The 22,050-nt window shown below is 40.0% G+C and overlaps 2 protein-coding genes across 5 annotated transcripts; both read left to right on the forward strand.

The window, feature by feature from the left end:
* The first annotated feature begins 4,294 nt into the window (after window positions 1-4,294).
* lrif1 (ligand dependent nuclear receptor interacting factor 1) lies at window positions 4,295-13,769 on the forward strand. 3 transcript variants are annotated; one of them, XM_072914766.1, is made up of 4 exons: window positions 4,309-4,324; window positions 4,453-4,543; window positions 8,534-10,196; window positions 11,268-13,767. In XM_072914766.1, the coding sequence occupies exons 2-4, from the start codon at window positions 4,506-4,508 to the stop codon at window positions 11,823-11,825; spliced, it is 2,259 nt and encodes a 752-aa protein (XP_072770867.1). In that variant the 5' UTR covers window positions 4,309-4,324; window positions 4,453-4,505; the 3' UTR covers window positions 11,826-13,767. The 3 variants fall into 3 exon arrangements, with proteins under 3 accessions (XP_072770869.1, XP_072770867.1, XP_072770862.1); XM_072914768.1 differs by lacking the exon at window positions 4,453-4,543 and having other exon boundaries at window positions 4,295-4,374; window positions 11,268-13,769; XM_072914761.1 differs by lacking the exon at window positions 4,309-4,324 and having other exon boundaries at window positions 4,449-4,543; window positions 11,268-13,766.
* Window positions 13,770-15,126: 1,357 nt separating this feature from the next.
* Window positions 15,127-21,729, forward strand: LOC133612544 (uncharacterized). 2 transcript variants are annotated; one of them, XM_061970039.2, is made up of 3 exons: window positions 15,127-15,329; window positions 18,225-18,730; window positions 20,108-21,726. In XM_061970039.2, the coding sequence occupies exons 2-3, from the start codon at window positions 18,230-18,232 to the stop codon at window positions 20,366-20,368; spliced, it is 762 nt and encodes a 253-aa protein (XP_061826023.2). In that variant the 5' UTR covers window positions 15,127-15,329; window positions 18,225-18,229; the 3' UTR covers window positions 20,369-21,726. The 2 variants fall into 2 exon arrangements, with proteins under 2 accessions (XP_061826023.2, XP_072771986.1); XM_072915885.1 differs by having other exon boundaries at window positions 15,128-15,329; window positions 18,372-18,730; window positions 20,108-21,729.
* Window positions 21,730-22,050: the final 321 nt, after the last annotated feature.

Consider the following 22,050-nt stretch of genomic DNA (forward strand, 5'->3'; position numbering starts at 1 on the left):
TGCGAGAAAGATAAAAGTGGTGAAGGTACCAGCCAGGACCCGGACGTTGAGATGCCGCCGGCCAAAAAGGCAAAAAATAAGAAGCGCAAATAAGGTAGCAGCAGGATTAACACACATAACTCTACTTACACATGCACATTTTTGTGTACATCTCACTCATTCTAATTGTCATCTTTTTTCCAGGGCCAGTACCACGGGCTCTATGCTGCAGAGAGGTGTGGTACCATGTGGCACCATGTGGTACCATGGGTTGAGTGCTGCTGCTGTCCCACATTGTAGTCAATAAAAAAAGATTGACAAATGTTTGTTTGCTTTTTATCAATTCTATGCTTTTATGGGGTATGGCCCCTCCCACCTGTGAAGAAGACAAAAGTAATACATCAAAACACCAATACAAAGTACTGCAGTGTAGATGTATTTTGTATTAAAATGACACTAAAGTCCAATCTTTTATTCTGATATTGAGAAAAAAGGTAGTTATTGTCCATATATTTTCGTGTACTCCCAGAACAGTTCACAGACTCGCCAGTAGATGGCAGCAGATCTCTGTCCCAAAGACTTGCTTCAAAGCACGGATGACTTGCAGGAGTCACCGCGTGTCCACGCAAATACAATTCCACGAGGACGACAAAAGCACTTAAGTGCCATGAGAGACCTCTGTCCACAAACCAGGGGCGTCACTAGCTTTTAAGGACCGGGGGGCTTAGCCCCCAGGAGATGCACAGGATGCGAGTGAACGTAGCCCACGAGTACAAAACTTCACAAACGGCTAACAAAGACTTAGAAATGATTCATTGTTATTATTATTATTTCAGTCGGTTTATTTTCAATCTGTGTTCAGTACAACAAACGTGGCTTTGCACAGTGACATTTTGTTTACAGCATCAACAAGAAACAATTACTTGCATGCTTGTTTGAGCTTCGTGGAGTTCTATATGCGTGCACATGAATGACACTTTCATCGAGTCTGATCAACGTCCTCTTGCACGAGGAGAAACTTTATTCTTCTTCTTCTTGAACATAACAACACACCAGCACCAGAGCGCCCCATGTGGGGAACATGCGCTATAACAGCCAACCTACACAATAAAGCCACACAGAGTAAGAGCGCAGATCAATCTTAACACCCCCACTCGCTATTAGCTCACTGTGTTAAACCAATTTGTAAACAACATTTCAAGAACATCCCTCACCATCCTGTTTTGCCAAACATATTCCTGTTCTGATGTACCTTTTAGGTATCTGAATACATGTTTCACTGTATTCCAATGTTCCATAGTAGGTTCATTAAAGTGTTGAGATAGTTTACTCACAACAAAGCTTATGTCAGGTTGAGTGCATGTTGATAAGTAAATTAAACTTCCCACTGCTTCTCTGTACTGTCTTGGTTGTTTCAACTTTTCAGCATTTTCTGCGTAATCAAGTTTTGGTTCACAAGGAGTTTCTCTTGGTTTACAATTTTCCATATCAAACCTTTGTAAAACCTTTTTCACATATCTCTCTTGTGACATTTTGACTAGTCCATTTGTTTGTGCAAAGTCTATTCCTAAGAAATGTTTTAGGATTCCCAAATCCTTCATTTTGAATCTCTGAGTTAACATTCTTTTTACATCCTGCATTGATTTTTCACTTGAAGCAGCTAAAATAAGGTCATCTACCCAAATAATAAGTATTACCTTTTGACCATATTTTTCTCTTGTGTACACACAATGATCTGCTTCATTTTGCACAAAGTCATTTTCACATAAATGGGTGTGTAACACTGTATTCCACTTTCTGCCCGACTGAGTCCATACACAGATGGTGAAGTTTCAGTGCTCAGTAGAGATGTAACACTTTTGAGGGGTTTAAGCACCTGGAGGACCTCCTCTGCCACTCTCACATCATCATCAGACAGGGTGACATTTGTCTTCAGGGTGTTGTGGGTCAATGCAGAGTATATAGCTGCCTGCTGCTCCAACATATCATAAGTGGAGTTCCACCTCGTTGGGACATCATGTATGAGCTTATGAGTAGGCAGCTTTAGCATTTCTTGCTTTGTCTTAAGCACATGAGCAGCTGTTGTGCTTGGGTGGAAGTAGGAAACCTCCTTCCTGATCCTCCCAAGGAGGCGCTCCATCCTATTGACTGAGATGTGATGCCAAATTCACTACATGTGCAAAGCACCTATCTGTGGTCCCAGTCCTGCCTCATTCTCTGTAATTATTTGATTTTTGGCATTATCACGTGTGACTGGGATATCTTTATCTTCCATTCCTCCACTGCTTGTGTCAGTACCTGCGCAAGGTGACTCTCGTAGAGGGGGCGTGTCTTCTCATCTCCCAGTCTGCTGTGATGAAGTGAGCGCTTATAGTTCCCCTGGACATCCACCCGTCTGTCATGAGCGCAACAGATGATGCTCGGGATAGTTCATCTACAACTTTTTTCTTCTCCTGCTCATAAAGATCTGGCACAATCTTATCGCTGAAGTGGGTGCGCGATGGGATGTCGTAATGTGGCTCAAGCACGTTCAGCATGTGTTTAAAACCCTCATTTTGCACAACCGAGTCTGCACTTATAAACACACCGATTCAATGGCGGGGGCGTTCAAGCTCCTCCGTTACTCCGCTCGCCATGACCACGCTGTGTGTGGACTGAACGTGACAACAACTTTTTTTTTGTTTCATATATCAAACCGCCGATCAGTTGTGTGCCTCATCCCCTCCCCACACCCACACACACACACACACACACATAGACCGCGCCTCTTTTCTTCTCTCCGGCTTGTGACAGAGGAAGATTCAGAAGAACGACACCGCAGCGCTTCTGTTTCTAGCCGATACTACATCAAAAGTAACGTAAAATAACGCAGTAACGCATCATGTAGTAACAGTAACTAAATTACTGAATTAAAAAAAATAACGCGTTAGATTACTAGTTACCGCCGAAACTAACGGCGTTACAGTAACGTGTTACTTTGTAACGCGTTAGTCCCAACACTGTTCGTCTGTGATGCCAGAGACTGAATCATGTCTGTGGACACAAACTGACGGAAGTATTCCAGTGATGTGCGTAGTGTGGTCACGTCTTCAGTCAGAGGTGGACCAGAAAAGTCTGTATTGGGCCTGGTGAAATCTTTTTTCTGCCAGCGATATCTGTCACGGTGCTTGGCATGGGGCTTGGAAGATGTGGCCAGCTGGGGCTCAATGTCTTCAAATATGCATAGTTTAGTTTAGCCTTCTGCCTAACTAAATGTTTTTTTTTACTTTTAGTTTGCAATATTAAAGTGCAAATGTGCACAGACAAAAGGAATAAGTGTGTGTAAATTAAAATATATTGTAGATTCCTGACAAAACATATCTATTTAGACTACACAGTATCCTGGTAGGTAAACTAGTCACAAGGAATATTTGCTACCACATTGACCACATATACAACCAATATAAAACATCATCTAAATCCTATTTTTTGGAGGTATTTCACAATAATAACATAGGTACATGTTCTAGACATTATAAAGATCACAGTAAAAATATTAGATGCATTCTACTTACATTGATTTGATCAATTTGGTCCAGTAAAGAAAAGGGTTGTCACTGCGAATATTTTTAAGTTGTGTGAGATTCTATAGCCTGTGGGGGGTCCTTAAATACACATTTCGAATGTAAAGTCATTGTTAGACTGAACAATAGACCCCAATGACTATGTTAATGTGGTGGGGGAGGCAAAATGAAAAAACTTTTAACCCTTTTTTAAATAAAATAAAAATGTTGTAAACATATCACTGTGGGTCTTAGAGGGTTAAAGGGACTGTATAGTTATATCAAGTGTCCAGAGGGGGCAGTATGACTACTTTAAGGTTGCTAGAGCTTATTTAATATCCGAAGAAGAAGGGGGAAACCTACCTCTTTCCGGTTGTTTTTAATGGCTGCTTGAAAGAACAATCATGTTTTACATTCAATTCACTTGAACGTGGGATTATGACAAGAGGACGTGTACATCCAACAAGTGACGAGGACGTGTACATCCAACAAGTGACGAGGACGTGTACATCCAACAAGTGACAAGGACGTGTACATCCAACAAGTGACGAGGACGTGTACATCCAACAAGCTGCAGATAAATATGCATGAAGAAAGGTGGACGTTGTGTTTAGTGGTTCACTAACTAAACTAGCAAGAATGGATCATTAGTATGTCTCCCGCAAGTTGTTGATCAATTCCCGCAAGTGCTGAAGAAGAAGAAGAAGAAGAAGAAGAAGAAGAAGAAGAAGAAGAAGAAGAAGAAGAAGAAGAAGAAGAAGAAGAAGATTCTTCATGTTTTCATCTCGTTAGGATCTCATTGGAGAAGAAGAAGCATGTATTCATCTTGTAGCGAACATCATGCAGCTCAAAGGTACCAATTCTGCTTTAATGACATTAGTATGTCTCTCGCAAGTTGTTGATCAATTCCCGCAAGTGTTGGAGAAGAAGAAGAAGAAGAAGCATGTATTCATCTCGTTAGGATCTCATTGGAGAAGAAGAAGCATGTATTCATCTCGTAGCGAACATCGTGCAGCTCAAAGGTACCAATTGTGCTGTAATGACATACAAGTGTGACTGGGAAGACAACTTAAAAGCAGCGCTCTCTTTTTGATCGTTTGCCATGAGGGGGGCGACTTGTCCAGGGTGTACCCCGACTTCCTTTGTCCAGGGTGTACACATGCAGCTGAGCTAGGCTCCAGCCCCCCCGCGACCCCAAAGGGGACAAGCGGTAGAAAATGGATGGATGGATGTGTGTTGATTGATATTTCTCAAGAGGTGTTTGTAAGGCGGGGCGATATGGTGGAAAACCGTATTGCGATATTAGTGATTTATATCGGTCGATATCGATAAATATTGATTATTTGTATGATCTATCGAAAAATATATGAAATGTAAACATTTTTTATTTCAAATGCAAACTTTTTCTGATTAGAATCCCCTCAGCTATCGAGGCAGAAAGGAAAGGAAATGTCAACAACATTCCCAAATAACACTTACCAAAAATAAGGAATGTGTAGGAACTGCTTAGTAAAGTGTAACAAAATAGTACAAAGTGTGTAAATGTAAACCTAGAGATAGCTGAAAGAACTATGGTCTGCAGGTTTAGGGAGGGAACTTTGGTTAAAAGTTAAAGTAGCAATGATTGTCACACACACACACACACACACACTAGGTGTGGCGAAATTATTCTCTGCATTTGACCCATCACCCTTGATCACCCCCTGGGAGGTGAGGGGAGCAGTGAGCAGCAGTGATGGCCGCGCCCGGGAATCATTTTTTGGTGATTTAACCCCCAATTCCAACCCTTGATGCTGAGTGTCAAGCAGGGAGGTCATGGGTCCCATTTTTATAGTCTTTGGTATGACTCGGCCGGGGTTTGAACTCACAACCTACCCATCTCAGGGCGGACACTCTAACCACTAGGCCACTGAGTAGGTTTACACTCCGATAGAGTAGGTGGCAGTAATGCTCCTTTAAAGTTTAAAGTTGCCCCACCATAAAAAAGTGCAAGTACCGTATTTTCCGCACCATAAGGCGCCCTGGGTTAAAAGCCGCGCCTTCAATGAACGGCATATTTCAAAACTTTGTCCACCTATAAGCCGCCCCGTGTTGTAAGCCGCATCTAACTGCGCTAAAGGAATGTCAAAAAAACAGTCAGATAGGTCAGTCAAACTTTAATAATATATTAAAAACCAGCGTTCTAACAACTCTGTTCACTCCCAAAATGTACGCAAATGTGCAATCACAAACATACGTATATCAACATGGACAGAGCTGCGTGAAAAAAGCCACCCGGCCTCTTCGCGTAAACTTAAACTTACCTTAACCACTCGCTCATCTTTTCTTCATCCATCCCTTCGAGTTAGCTTTTATGATGACGCCGGCTGGAAAGGTCTCTTTTGGCAAGGTCTTCCTTTTGAATATCACCATGGGTGGAAGTTTCTGGCCATTAGCATGGCAAGCTAGAACCACAGTGAAGGATGACTTCTCATTCCCTGTGGTGCGAATATTCACCGTACGTGCTCCCGTTGTATCCACAGTGCGGTTCACAGGAATATCAGTTGCTGTGAAATAGTAATCCGTGTGCGGATGGAGAGATTGCGTCTTTTCATGAACCGGATCCTTGTCGCTTAGTAGGAGCCATTTTGTGGTCTTTACAGATGTAAACAGGAAATGAAACGTACGGTAATATCCGCGCGCTTTTTCTTCTTCTACGCGGGCGGGTGGTTGCTTACAGTAGAAGAAGAAGCGCTTCCTGTTCTATGGGGGCGGGTGCTTACCTTGGCGGTTGCTTGCGTAGAAGAAGAAGCGCTTCCTGTTCTACCGGGAAAAAAGATGGCGGCTGTTTACCGAAGTTGCGAGACAGAAACTTTATGAAAATGAATCTTAATATTTATCCATATATAAAGCGCACCGGGTTAAAAGCTGCACTGTCAGCTTTTGAGTAAATTTGTGGTTTTTAGGTGCGGCTAATAGTGCGGAAAATACGGTACTTACGCTTTTGTCTATGATGGTTCTCATTCATCCACGTCAAAAACCAGGAGGGTGTGCCTGGGCAAGGATGGTTTCGCCCTATCGTAGTGGGAAAATACAACTGTTTTGGACTAGAAATGACCAATCTAAGTCTATCAACTTACACTTTCTTCCGAAGATTGAAAAAAAAAAATTGATCGTTTAATTTTTTATTGCTATCGATTACTTGTCTATCGTGATATATATTGATATTGTTTATCGAGTATGCATTATACTATACTACTGAGCTGGTTCTTATATTTTGGAGTTGTGTTTACAATTATTGTGAAGTTACATTCCTAACAACCTGATTACAGCCCCATTTAGCTACAAAAGAAAGGCAAAATATTACCCATATATGCATTGTAGTTCTACACCACTGCAAACTACAAATAACCACAACTGCATTCGACTCTGTTATAGTTGAAAAATAAATGTATATTGACATGATTCTTTATGAAGACATATACCTTTAACAACTCAGATTATATATAAAATATGAGAAGCGATGATGCTGATAATCTCACAAAACAGCCTGCATACAAATTGTTCTGATCTTCTATTTTAGCACATGTGCCTTCACAATCTAAACTACTTTGATATACTTCAAGTGGTGATACAAAGTGTACAGAATTTGAACTCAATTTTTTTTCCTGCATGATCGAGTGATGTGATTAATTGATATTATATTTGGTACAGTTTGTTCCAGACATGTTAAACATGTTACATATAAAGTTAAAGTTAAAGTACCAATGATTGTCACACACACACTAGGTGTGGCGAAATTATTCTCTGCATTTAACCCATCACCCTTGAGCACCCCCTGGGAGGTGAGGGGAGCAGTGGGCAGCAGCGGTGGCCGCGCCCGGGAATCATTTTTTGGTGATTTAACCCCTAATTCCAACCCTTGATACTGAGTGCCAAGCAGGGAGGTAATGGGTCCCATTTTTATAGTCTTTGGTATGACTCGGCCGGGGTTTGAACCCACAACCTACCGATCTCAGGGCGGACACTCTAACCACTAGGCCACTGAGTAGGTCATATAGGGACTGTTTTGACTATCCTACTGTTAGTTGACTAATCAGATTATGAAACATAGTTTTTTTCCGCATCCCAAACTTAAAGCATGAGTGAAAAATGCTCTACCGACCAAATAAAACTTGATAAATCCGAAAGAGAAAGAAAAGATAGAGTATTATCTGCTCACAGATGGGGTTGTTTGAGCGTACTGCAGCCAGTCCTGGATAGTCTCACTCCTTAATGTTGTAATTCTCACAGAAATGAGGCAAAAAATACAACCTTATCACTGCAAATTCATCTTGAGATACGTTTAGGCATGTGCTAACTTACACTAAAGATTACCACTTCATTTACAAAAAAATATTTACACTAACAGTGCTGCTCATTACATTCCCTGAAAAGTAGATGAAAATCGTCCCTTTTTGAGCTATGTGTAGCGCATTGAAAGAAGCCTCTGGTCTGTCATCCACTGACTGTTTTTGTCTCTAAGGGTGGAGGCATACACAGTTGAGGTTCGTAACGTAAACTTGAAGTAAAAAAGTAGAAATGATCCAGATCAGCCCAAAAATGTGAGGACGTGTCTCTTATCCCATTTCCTGAAATTTAAATGAAACACTCTGCCCATAAACTTTTGAGCTATCTAAAGCGGAATGAAAGACTCCACTTTCTGTCTCTGCTGGGCCGCTAGCATACACACACACACAGAAGAGTAAACTTAAGGTAACATAGTACAAATCTAATCGGTTGTTTTTCATTCCAATTCCTGAAAGTTTCATGAAAATCTGCCCATGACTTTTTGCTAACAGACAGACAAACCTACATACGACTACATATTTTACTGGCACAGGTAACAAGGATTTCAAAAATTAATATGATATAGTGAAAACCGACTATGACATCAATTAATTATTAATCATGTTTTATAAAGATTAGTGAAGCAAAAGCAATAAGACTAAACATAGAAATATGTCTGTTAATTTTTTTTTCTCTCTCTGCAGGACAGGTATCTTCTACCAGGCCATGCCTGCCATAGGAGCTGATGGCAAGAACGTCATGTCGCTGATCCCTGTTCAAATGGTTAATGGAAATATTGTCCAAACTCAAAAAAACAAGCCTCAAACATGCAAGTTTATACCAGTAATCGTTGGACCTGCACCTGTTCCCAATAGAAGAAAGGCACTCATGACTTCTTTAGCCACCCAACACACAGTCAGCAGTCCGGCTTCCTTTGTGAATTCTTTGCCCAATCAACTTGGTATAGCAGACCAAAGGCTGGCGCTTGGCGTGTCGTTAAATCACCACCCGTTAAGGATTTTTGAACCGCACCCCAGAAGCCATGTGCAAGCCGTTCCAGTATCTCAACCTCCCTCTTGCAGAAGGAGACAGATTTGCACTCCATTAACGAACACCTTATCGACTTCAGACCCGACTTGTAGGACCAATGGATCGTCCAAGACATCCGTCTATGAAAGCGATGCTGTTTCAAACCATTCCGAAGCTGAGAGTATTTGGTCTGCATCGCCTCAGACGTCACTGTCACTGGGCGTATCCAATGCACATTTGAAATTAATTCCAAAGGTTTCCAATAGGTCCAACAGCCCAATGAAGTGGGTGATTGAAGAAGTTAACTCCAATGAGTCATCTACTGAACTTTCACATTCTTTGACAGTTAGTTCCAATACCTTTCCAACGACGGAACAGGGCAGCAAGAACGTTGGGAGAGTGCAAAGTCTTTGTTTCAATACATTTCAAACAACGGAACAGGGCAGCAAGAACGTTGGGATAGTGCCAAGTCTTAGTTCCAAGACTTTTCCAACAATGGAACAGGGCAGCAAGAATGTTGGGATAGTGGAAAGTTTTAGTTCCAAGACTTTCCAAATAATGCAACAAGGCAATAAGAATGTTGGGGTAGTGCAAAGTCTTAGTTCCAAGACTTTCCAAGCAATGGAACTGGGCCCCAAGAACGATGGGAAGCCTGTTCATCCATCGGGCTTGACAAGAAACTCCCGAAGTGAAGCTGATTGTCAAAAAGCCTTGGTCATATATGACGGCACGGTGTTTTTTGCATCCACAAAGTGCAACGTTTCACTTCCAACAGGGAGCCAGGAAACCTTTTCAACCACTGCGGCTGAAAAAGTTTGCCGTCGCAAAGAATTCCCAGTAGCATCATCCCAGAGTTCACTCATTATTTCAAAGGAGCCAAATGAAGTGATCGACCTTTGCAATGACAATAATCCAGAGGATTTGTGTCAGACAACACCATCTGTTCCTTTGGATGAAGATAATGTGATATTTGTGTCCTATATTCCACCAAACCCGAAGTCTGTGCCAACACTGTGCCCGGTAGCTGAAACACTTGAGAATGAAACCGACCAGACAAGCATAAAGAGCCTGGACAGTGTGACTGAACACAACAATGGTTCCAGTTCTGTCCTTAATCAACTAACACGCAAACACACAAACGGAATCCCTACTGAAAGAAGACTACAACCTGACCAGAGCATGTTGGTCAGCACAGAAACTCATAAAATTGATGTCATAAGTAGTCAATACAGGACGAAGCAACAGATGGACAACGTGGAGCTGGCCCTAGAAATGAAGAGTTTGTCAGATTCCAGTATTTCAGATCACAACAACAGAAAATCCACAGATGAAATCAAGGTAAGGAAACTGTCTTCCAAGTGGGTTTTCCCCCTGGTTCAGGTCAAAGTTTGTCCCTCTAATTTCCATTGTTATATTATTACTAGCTCCCCATTGGGATGATCTAACATTTTAGGTAGAAATGCACCACAATAAAATTGGTGGCCGAAACCGAAAATGACAAAACTAAGGACACAAAAAACATTATTACCTTTGACTATGTTTCCAAGCACTAAATTAGTCAGATTTCTCAAATAGTAGCAGATGAGCTTCCCTGAGACGACTTCTCACAGTTTGTGCAGAAATGATTTGGTTATGCAAACCAATTGTTCCAGCAGCTGTCCGGGTGGCTGGTCTCAGACGATCATGAAGGTGCACCTGCTGGATTTGGAGGTCCTGGGTTGGTGTGGTTACACGTGGTCTTCGGTTGTGAGGCCGGATGGATGTACTGCCAAATTCTCTGAAACGCCTTTGGAGACGGCTTATGGTAGAGAAATTAACATTCAATTCACTGGCAACAGCTCTGGTGGACACTCCTGCAGTCAGCATGCCGACTGCACGCTCCCTCGAAACTTGCGACATCTGTGGCATTGTGCTGTGTGATAAAACTGCCCATTTCAGAAGGGCCTTTTATTGTGGGCAGCCTAAGGCACACCTTTGCAATAATCATGCTGTTTAATCAGCATTCTAAGATGTCACACCTGTGAGGTGGGATGGATTATCTTGGCAAAGAAGAAATGCTCGCTAACAGATTTATGAACAGTATTTGAGAGGAATAGGTCTTTTAATAATAATAGATTAGATTTTATATCGCGCTTTTCTATTATGAGATACTCAAAACGCTCACAGAGATGTGGGATATAGTATAGTGTATATAGTAAAAGTTTCTAGATCTTTGAGTTCAACTCATGAAAAGTGGAAGCAAAAACAAAAATGTTGCGTTTATTTTTTTGTTCAGTAAATTCCTAAAATTGGTCAAATAACATATTGATCAAATTGTAATAAGTTACATAAGGGACTTTAGGGAGACTGTTGACTTGTGTTTTCCATATTGTGTCAGACTTGCTCAATTAAAGTTTCGCTTTTTTCCAGATCTCGTCAAATGCAGAACCAGTGTGCAGATCTTCCAGAAACCACAAAACTGACCACCTTTACAGGAAAATGTTTGGGATTACGTCTGAGGTGAAAATTTGCCTGCAGAAGATGAACACCGTATCATCTGAGGAGTCTGAAGAGAAGAGATCCTCGTTGAAATGGAAGGGACTTTGTTGGCAGGACTCTGACATTAAAAAAAGGAAACTCTCATACAAAGATCATTTGCCAGGAGTTACAGTTCCTCTAAGTCCGGATGCACATGCTTTGTGTGATCTGGACCCGAATTCAGTGGTTGGTTACGTGGAGCCGATAGATGACGATCTCCCCGACATGGCTGAATCACACGCCACCAACTCCCAGGACTCGGCTGTCCAGGCCCTCAACAGTGTTCCTACGAACACAAGCAGAATGGGAAGGGCCAGGAAGCGCACAAAGTGTCCATGTTGTGTCTCCGGCGGTCTGAGGGTGGACGTCCCGGCCAGGCCAAGAGTGCTCAAAGTAAGGAAAGAGTGTAAAAGTGGTGGACGTCAGCAAAAGTTCAAATCAAACAAGTGAATGTAAGACCCGACCTCAACCAGAAACACTAAAAGCAGCACATTTTGAATTTAGACTGCAATGCACCAGTTTGTGTTATTTGGAAATGTTACACAACAGATGTCCTACACTGACCATCCCTGTCAACAATCAAGTAAGGAAATCCCTTTTTGCAATTCCATCCCTATTTTTGCTGGTATATTTTCCTATACTGCTGAAATATGAACTTTAATACTCGTCTGCACTATATTGTAAGTTTCATAGAATTGTGTAAGTATTTAAAAAAAAAAGGATATTTTTAAAACCTTGATTGTATCGTTCTCAAGTGTGGTTCTCATAACGCTACGTTTAGACGAGTGTCAAAATAGTGAATAATGTCCCTGTTACTGTCTCGGCAGCCTCAGGTCTAACGCTACTGGTCTGTAATGTTAGCAGCCAGGACACCTCCTGATGACAACACTAACATTTCTTTGCACACCTTGTATTAGTTATTTCAAGTCTCTATGGCTGACATGTTGGCTTGATTTCTTTGCCTTGGCCCGTTATTTCAGGATAGGATGTTACTTATCAAACCAACTGTTAGCAAATGACACGTTTGTTCAATTCAGTACTGTACAGGCATGTATGTCAAACATACAGTTACCTCTCTAATAAAATTGTTGTAGCACTTTTATATTAACATTATTTTATACAATAAAAACAGGTAACTGACAAAGTTGTTGCGGTAAATAGTTGTTTCATGATGGGGTAAAAACGGGGGTTTTGAATAGCGATGTGACGTTCGTAAACAGATTGAGTCTTTTGAACGACTTAAGTGAACGATGACAGTGGGTTTGCAGTTGTGAGCCGTTTGTTTAGGAGTCATTTTCTAACTGGACTAGAAAATGAGTCCAAGTCAACGGTAAACAGCATTTTTAATGGCCCTCGGCACAGTAGTTAGCATTCTAAGAGCAGCATGTTGGCTCTTTTTGTAATTGTGCAGGTATATGTCCAATATTTTGTTACTTGATAAATTATATCTGTTAGCATGCCCGCATTCGTATGCTAGCTTTGAAAAAAAAAAAAAGGAACATTTTGTAGGTATACATATCAAACATATTTTGGTACTTGGCACATGTTCGTTGACATTTTAACATGCTAACATTAGCATGCTAAATATTTCCCCCACTAATTTAGCAGGTGCACACCTCAGTGCCATCCATCCATCCATTTTCTACCCCTTGTCCCATTCGGGATCACGGTGGGTGCTGGAGCCTATCTCAGCTGCAATCGGGTGGAAATCACCACCTCATTGCAGGGCCAACATTCACACACGAGGGACCATTTAGTGTGGCCAATCAATCTATCCCCAGGTGCATGTCTTTGGAGGTGGGAGGGGCCTATCCCCAGGTGCATGTCTTTGGAGGTGGGAGGGGCCTATCCCCAGGTGCATGTCTTTGGAGGTGGGAGAAAGCCAGAGTACCTAGAGGGAACCCACGCTGTCACGGGGAGAACATGCAAACTCCACACAGAAAGTTCCCGGGATTGAACCCAGGACCTTCGTGTTGTGAGGCACATGCACTAAACGTGCTTCCCCCTCAGTGTCATATTGATCTATTTCACTAATGCTAACTAAATTAGCATGTAAACTTTTTTCTCTTTTTTTACCTTATTTTGCTACCTGGTCAGTGTGCTAGCTGTTAGCATTTCAGTTCGTCTTTGGCTTTTCAGCATTTACAGTAAATGTCTACAGAAATGGCATTTTCCAGTACTTTTAAAAAAGTTTTTATTGTACTGGTTTTGAAGTCAACAACTACTTATTTAAATAAACATTGAAAACATTTTTATTTTATTTGAATTCACTTTTCTGGATATTGTTCTGTAGTAGTTCAAGGGTTTTAGTATGTTATTCTTACTTTTAGTTTTTGAATGTATTTTTTCCGTATAGTTAAAATGCCGTCACTGTCAAAGCATAGGGATATGCTACCAATTTCTGAAATGTTTACAATGAGAAAACACAAAAAATAAAATAATCAATATTTCAGAATAATTCCCACCAATGTGATACCTTATTCTGATCCACATCTTTATCGCATAACTGCTATCAGTGATTGCTTCTTTGATTAAACGAGCCAGTCTCTTGAACGGCTCTTTGAAAGGAACGGCTCCTCAATATCCGGCTCTCCTCAAAGATCCATAAATCTCATCTCGTTTTAAAGACATTGATTGATTGATTGAAACGTTTATTAGTAGATTGTACAGTGTAGTACATATTCCGTACAATTGACCACTAAATGGTAACACCCCAATAAGTTTTTCACACTTGTTTAAGTCGGGGTCCACTTCAATTGATTGATGATACAGATATATACTATCATCATAATACAGTCATCACACAAGATAAATCATCATTGAATTATTTAGTGTAGGTCTGACATGGTAGGATATCATACTTGCCAACCCTCCCGAATTTTCCAGGAGACTCCCGAAATTCAGCGCCTCTCCCGAAAACCTCCCGGGACAAATATTCTCCCGAAAATCTCCCGATTTTCAGCCGGAGCTGGAGGCCACGCCCCCTCCAGCTCCATGCGACCTGAGTGAGGACAGCCTTTTTTCATGACGGGAGGACAACAGGGTGACAAGAACTAAATCATCCAGACTAGAGATACATTGTATTATTATGTTTGTCTTACCTAAAAATAAATATATATATTAATTTAAAAAAAAAAAAGTTTTTACTATATTTAGCTAAAAACATCAAAATTAATTATATTTTTCTGACTCCTTGTTACACTCAGCCATAGAATTATACATTAAAATAAACATATTTGAAATAATAAATTTTAAATGATCATATTTAATTATTAAAATAATTGCTTGTTTATCAACAACTTTAACATTTTATTCATTACATTTTGAAGCTCTCAGAAGCCAAGTTATGTTATATTCCTTAATATTTATTTATGCAAGTTTGAAGTATCAATTATCTAAACACAGTTTTGTTTGCATATTTTCAGGATGTAGATATATATATATATGTATATATATATAATGAAAAAGGGAATAAGCGGTAGAAAAGGATGGATGGATGAAATACTTGACTAGGTGAATTCTAGCTGTCAATATACGCCTCCCCTCTTAACACCCCCCCCCCCACCTGCCGAAATTGGAGGTCTCAAGGTTGGCAAGTATGTAGGATATGTTCTTGAAGAATACAGTATTTATTTGAAGTGTAACATATAAACGTAAAAGATAGTTGTAGGAGTTGACTTATTGTAATCAAATTTGGACTTTTCGCCATAGCGCTCACGACAATCTGCACTTCCGGTTTCTGCTATAACATTTTTGACGGCGTTTGTCGTGAGAATGGCTTTGGTCGTTAAGAAGGGGGAACTTGAACTGGAAATGTAAGAAATATAAATGAGGACGCACAACAGTGTGAATAATCGTTTGGTAAAATTACATACTGAAATATAGTCAAATATTATCACCGGAAGCGGAAGTGCGAGCAAGAAGGCCGCCGAGAAGCACACAACAGCAATAAAGGTACGTCGTCTTTTATTTACCTTTCTTTTCTTTTATTTACCTTTTTTTTCTTTCATTTACCTTTCTTTTATGTACATTTCTTTGCCAATGACGTTGCCACAAAACATTTGACAGACGTTAATTTCATCTTTCACCGACTGGCTAAATACATTTTCAAGTGCGAATAAATGTGTCAAACTAAGTTGTTTAGAAAGGTATTCCACTACTTTGTTTACAACAGTAACATGTCAAAAAGACAACAATCATCTAATTAATGACAACCATTTGAACGGGGTGTAACTTTTATTGACGATGTATACGACTAACTAAAAAAGTGAAAACCTAAGTAACGTGTTAGTAATGTAATGTAACGTGTTAGTAATGTAATGTAACGTGTTAGTAATGTCATGTAAAATCAATCAATCCGTTATTAGCCTAATATTTGCCAGTAAATGTGAAGGAAAAGTGAACTATCGGTAGGACAATAACAGCAATGTTGTTGTTTTTATGACATGAATTACATTCTTCTATCAACAACATCTGAGGTGGACAAGGGTTATATTTAGATATGTTTTAGAAACAGATTATTAATGTTAGTCGAAACTTACACCTAAAAAATTAACACTTAAAGGTGAACTGCATTTTGGGGGAATTTTGTCAATCATTCACAATCCTTATGTCAGACATATATTTTTCTTTCTTTATGCATTCTAATTCGTAAATAAACCACTTAGGTCGAAACTAAATATTAAAGTAGCAGTAGAGTGGAAAAACAAGATTACTTTATATGTTTGTTGTGTGTCATTGTATCCATTAAACCTTATCAAATTGTATTTACAGTCCACAAAGTATGTGAAAATGCCATCTAAAATGTCACGAAATGCCACCAATTCAGTCAGCCATTTTTAATATTCCGCTCCGAACAACTTCTGTAATTTCCGTAGATTCCACGTCACGGTAGTAACACTTCTGCACCATGTTGCAGGTCAGTCATACCGTGTTGTCAGGTCAGTCATACTGGAAATACTCTCACCATGTTGTCAGGTCAGTCATACTGGAAATACTCTCACCATGTTGTCAGGTCAGTCATACTGGAAATACTCTCACCATGTTGTCAGGTCAGTCATACTGGAAATACTCTCACCATGTTGTCAGGTCAGTCATACTGGAAATACTCTCACCATGTTGTCAGGTCAGTCATACTGGAAATACTCTCACCATGTTGTCAGGTCAGTCATACTGGAAATACTCTCACCATGTTGTCAGGTCAGTCGTACTGGAAATACTCTCACCATGTTGTCAGGTCAGTCATACTGGAAATACTCTCACCATGTTGTCAGGTCAGTCATACTGGAAATACTCTCACCATGTTGTCAGGTCAGTCATACTGGAAATACTCTCACCATGTTGTCAGGTCAGTCATACTGGAAATACTCTCACCATGTTGTCAGGTCAGTCATACTGGAAATACTCTCACCATGTTGTCAGGTCAGTCATACTGGAAATACTCTCACCATGTTGTCAGGTCAGTTGTACTGGAAATACTCTCACCATGTTGTCAGGTCAGTTGTACTGGAAATACTCTCACCGTGTTGTCAGGTCAGTCATACTGGAAATACTCTCACCATGTTGTCAGGTCAGTTGTACTGGAAATACTCTCACCGTGTTGTCAGGTCAGTCATACTGGAAATACTCTCACCATGTTGTCAGGTCAGTCATACTGGAAATACGCAACAATTGGAAAGAGATGCGCTGTTTATCATTCACAATTTTATGTAAGACAAGAACACATATGTTTGGCTCTTTTATGCGTTCTAAATCTTAGACGAATAGTTAACAATTGAGTCAACAGATGGAGGGTCCTCTCATTATATTCTCTAAAACATCCAGAAACTGCCAACAATATTCCACTGACATGTCGTTACATGAAAATGAGCCAAATATGAGTGATATTGTTATTATAAGCACCAACGCAGACAAACTTTTGGTAGCAGTGAGCTAGCATTAGCTCACTGCTAAAGTTGACACACTGAGCCGACGGCTGCTTCTGATTGGTCTCAAACTTATTAAAAGTAAATTCTAGATGAAATTTGACGCATCTCTCACCTGCTAGTAGACACTTGTGGCCATGGTTTGACAGGCATTTCGACTTTCCCATCCCTGATGTGGCGAAAAGGACACAAAACGACGCTTGTTGCATTTTGTTTAACCCTTCATGAGGATTGTGAGTGAATCTTCATCTAAAAGAGATTATGTGAGCGTGCTGTCGGACGGCATCCCAGCGAGAGTGGAAATATTACAGTAAGTGTTAGTTTTATTCTGGTTAGTTTGTATGTTTAGCAGCTAGCAATGCTGCGGATGCACAATGAAACTGCATCCATCATTCTGCTTCTAAAACTTATTGTTCTTCCTCTTTGTGTTCGGGCTCGAAAATATAAGGTTCTGGATCATAATTGTTCCCAAAGTAATTGTTGGCTGTCACAAAGTCTGTTTGATTAGCATATTGTTGTTGATGGGGAAGAGATCTGTGGTTCCTCCTCTAGGTCATGTGATCACGTGACTGGCTTCCTCGTTATCTCTCAAAATAGCACAGGAATCTCCGTTTGATTGATACCATTTTTATTATCCGCAAACTTTGGAGGTGTCATAAATCAGATATTTATGATAATAGCTTCAATATAGAGGCAACTTGTTTTTCCGCTGTACTGGTACTTAAAGTCATTTATGAGAGTGCGGAATGTCAGAAAGCAAAGACCTCCACTAGAAATAATGTGATAAGGAAAGTCAAAAGTGCATGCAGTTCTTCAAGTTGAACTCTAAAATGGTGATTGATTATTTTTCCTTAAATATTGTCAGACTATGTAACATCAGGAGTGTTTTGACATTATGATTTATGACAAGCTAATGTGTCCTCAGGAAAGATGAACGTCCTAGATGGATTAGAGATATACATCCCTGAAGAGGCTCAAATAAAGAACATAGCAATTTGGAGTTTACCGCCCTCAGTGGTGAGAGGACTGGGCCTCACCGCCATGGACCCTAATTGCGTGAAGGTACTTGCAGATTCCCCACGAGGCATATGGATCTGTCCAGCAGTCTTGCGAAGCACAGCGACACACGACGCCCGCTCGCTGCTCACTGCTGAGTTCCAGCTTTCCCAGAGTCCCTTGAAAATCTACTCAACCTCGTCTAGTGTGGAAGCGTATAACGTGTTGAGGAATAATATGCCGGGGACCTGCCGCCCTCGTACCGCCCTCTTGTCTCACGTGGAGAAGGTACCTCACATCTCTGAGGATGCCATCATCATCTACAAGCAACACATTTACCTGATGATGAGGGTCCCTACACCAGGCCGACAGGGGACATGTGAAGCCCGGGAGCCCCTCCCTCATTCAGCATCACCAGATGAGGACCAGAAGAAGGTAAGCATGAAGACGTTTGGATCATGAAAAAATGTATCTAATAACCAGTCGTGTGTTGTATATCTTTGTGTTCGTTTACTCGGAAGTACGGCTAGACCGTTATGGCAAGATTGATTGATGATTATTGATTTGAAAACATGAGTAAAACTCTACTTTAAAATTAGTTTTAAAACCTTGGATATATATTATTAAGGAATAAACCACAACAAATAATAGTAATAGCAATAACAGTCCATTTAAATAACAATACAATTCAGTTTTTCCTTTTTAATTGTTTTTAATTTAGTTTTTGCACTTTTACACTTAATTGACCACAATAGAGTGTGTGCTTAATGTGTCAAATAAAATGTGAATTATATGCAAAAAAAAATCCTCACATTTCTTGGTACAATACATCTTTGGACAATTTTGAGAAGTATTTGAAGTCAAAGCATAATAATTGTGTAAATGTATCAATAAGGGTTTAAAATACATTACGCTTGTGCAAGGTACTTTTTTGCAACCTCTACTTTGTTAGCACAGTTAGACCGGATGTGGCGCACCAAGCTAATATTTTAACTGTTTGTACATGAATGTTTTTATCGCTGATGTCGTTCACAAGCAGATGAAATGTGTATGGATTGTTCTTGTTAGCATTAGCTTGCTAGTTAAGTGGCTGTTTCAAGTGTTGTTTGCTTCAGCACGGATGAATCATTTTCCCAAAGAAATGTTTCTTCTTCTCACAATGACATCATTTCACTCACATTTATCCAATCCAATCCACTTTATTGATATAGCACATTTAAACAACAAAATGTTTCCAAAGTGCTGCACAACAATATTAAAAACAATATTCAAATATTATCCTTAGTTCCACCAATGACTGAATAAAAACAAAAAATAAATATATCAAAACAATGTCACTTTCCCTGATATTGTGCATTTAACAGCCCTTTTCCTTTTATTGGCCAATTCCGTGACTCTGTCAAAGCAGAAATGAGATAAGCCATACTTTTTTCAATTGACTTTGCTGATTATTGATTAGGCATATTAGAGCAGTGACAAATCAAAAGTAGCAAGCATGGTGACATCCAAGACTTCTCATAGATGTTTTCTTTTTTGTGTGTGTACATTTAGTAAGACCAGCTGGTTTGGGTCGGCACCAAAAATGTACCAGATTCGATGCCCGCTCTTATTTGCTGTCCACTGTTTTGTCATTAATATTTTGAGCTGCACTACAATTGTTCTTTATTCAAATGTTTGACTTTATTTCTCATTGCACAAATATTTTGGGCTCCCGTACGATTAGTTTTTGGTCTAACCCTTTGGAAGAAATGACGTTTAGAGTTTTGACTGCTTACTTCCCATGAAGTGACGTGCGTGTGTTTTGTTTTGCAGCTGGATGAGCAGCACGCTGCAGCCCAGGACCAAGTGGAACATTTCAGTGACAACCAAAACCATTTGGAACAGGCTCATTCTGTCATCACCTATGAACCACCCGACAGCTATAAGTGGCTCACCAGCGAGTCTCCGCATTCAGACTTTTGCTCAACTCCCAAAGAAGACTTTGACTATAAAGAGCTGGAGCAACAGGAAAAGATTGCTCGAATGAAGGCCATATTAAAAGAGAAGCTCAGCAGCCTGTGTGCCACTAAGTGAACCCTCTTTCATGCAGCCAATGATTTTTCTTAAGGAACTAATCACATTCAAGTGTTGAAAGGCTACAGTCCAAGCCACCATTAAATGGCAGGAAGATTGAAGCATGTGGAAAGAAGTTAGGTTTGTTATCATTTGCCACCACAAGGGGGCGATATTGGTTGAGTGTAGTGATCAGACCCCAACCTAAATCACTTTGGAATAAGATGTGATCATCTTTTTTTTTTAGTTTAGTCTTAATTTTGAAGGGACAATGCACAGAAACATTACGCTCAAAGACAGATATGTTCTGTACCAGATTATAGCTCATTTCCATCTGCAGTCTCTGGCTACCTAAATTAAAGGGATACAAAAATCATGCAATAAAAATGATGACAATAAAATCATACACAAGTATTAAGAAGAAAGTCATAGTATGGACACATACTTAATATATAATACAAGCACACTTCATGTACATCATCACACAAAGACAATACATGCTCTTGTTCACATCTGTCATCATTTGTAAAAACAACCAGGATTTTAACACACACACCTCACAATTTACAACAAAAATGCTCTCATGGATAAATATAATACACATGAAGTTGACATGTCAATCATAGTGGCCACCTTAGTGACCGTGTGAGCAGCTTTGATTGCTCCAAAGCCACTTTTAACTTCAATTGTGAATGAAGAGTCATCAAGTTTGTTGTGAGTTTGTTCCATTCCTTTATGGCTTTATATGAAAAGGCTGATTGTGCAAAAGATGTTTTACATCTGGGTATGCTACACTGCCCCCTGGTGGAGGCTTGTGTGTTTCTAGTTGTCACAGCAGATGTCAACTGGACAAAGTGCTTAAGTGGCGCTGGTGCAGTGTTATTTAGGATTCGATGGGCCATTCGTATTGAGGCTAATCTTTCAATGTTAGCTAACTTGAACAATCTATATTTTTGGAGAACTAAACAGTGATGGTGGTGTTGTGGTTTTCGCTCAAGGATTTTGAGCGATTGTTTGTGCAAAGTTTCCAATGGCCTCAGTGTCATTTTGCTTGCCTACGACTAACATGTTATACAATCATAAAAAGGAGACATAATCATTGCATTAAAATAAGTTTGAGCTGCCTCCAGTGTTAATGAATTCCTGATACATTTGAACGTTTTTATGTTGTATTTAAGACTCTGGCACATCTGTTTGATATGTTTTTTAAAGCCAAGTGTTGGCTCTAAAATGACACCCAGGTAATGATATTCACTAACATTTTGTATTCTTTCCTTATTAACCGTTATATTTGGAAAGGATGACATTTTATATTTGTTTACAAAATACATTGTTGCCGTTTTCTTTATGTTTAATGTAAGACAAGAGTCATGTAGCCATCTTGCCATCTTCTCCATGGCTGCTGGAAGTTTTCTGGCAAGCGTTTCAGGTTCCTTTCCCCAAGTATAAATAACCGTGTCATCTGCATATTTACATCCTCACATACAGATGGCAGGTGGTTTACATAAATGGAGAAAAGAAGAGGGCCGATATTAGAGCCTTGTGGCAGGCCAATATCAGTAGCAGTGATACTGGATGTTGTGTTATCAATACGGACACATTGGCTCTGACCAGATAGATATGACATCATCCAGGCCAGAGTATCTGTGGACAGTTTAAAAGTTGTTAATTTTGTAAGTCACGTGGGGTGACTGACTGTATCG

This window comes from Nerophis lumbriciformis, linkage group LG01, assembly GCF_033978685.3.
Source record: "Nerophis lumbriciformis linkage group LG01, RoL_Nlum_v2.1, whole genome shotgun sequence".
NCBI classification, from domain to species: Eukaryota; Metazoa; Chordata; class Actinopteri; order Syngnathiformes; family Syngnathidae; genus Nerophis; species Nerophis lumbriciformis.

What these genes read in the sequence shown, in the direction of transcription:
- lrif1 (XM_072914768.1), top strand. Translation starts at nt 4,337, where the DNA reads ATGTATTCATCTTGTAGCGAACATCATGCAGCTCAAAG. An exon ending in GAACATCATGCAGCTCAAAG is followed by an intron (nt 4,375 to 8,533) that starts GTACCAATTCTG and finishes CTCTCTCTGCAG; the next exon opens with GACAGGTATCTTCTACCAGG. An exon ending in AATCCACAGATGAAATCAAG is followed by an intron (nt 10,197 to 11,267) that starts GTAAGGAAACTG and finishes GCTTTTTTCCAG; the next exon opens with ATCTCGTCAAATGCAGAACC.
- LOC133612544 (XM_061970039.2), top strand. Translation starts at nt 18,230, where the DNA reads ATGAACGTCCTAGATGGATTAGAGATATACATCCCTGAAGAGGCTCAA. An exon ending in CAGATGAGGACCAGAAGAAG is followed by an intron (nt 18,731 to 20,107) that starts GTAAGCATGAAG and finishes TTTGTTTTGCAG; the next exon opens with CTGGATGAGCAGCACGCTGC.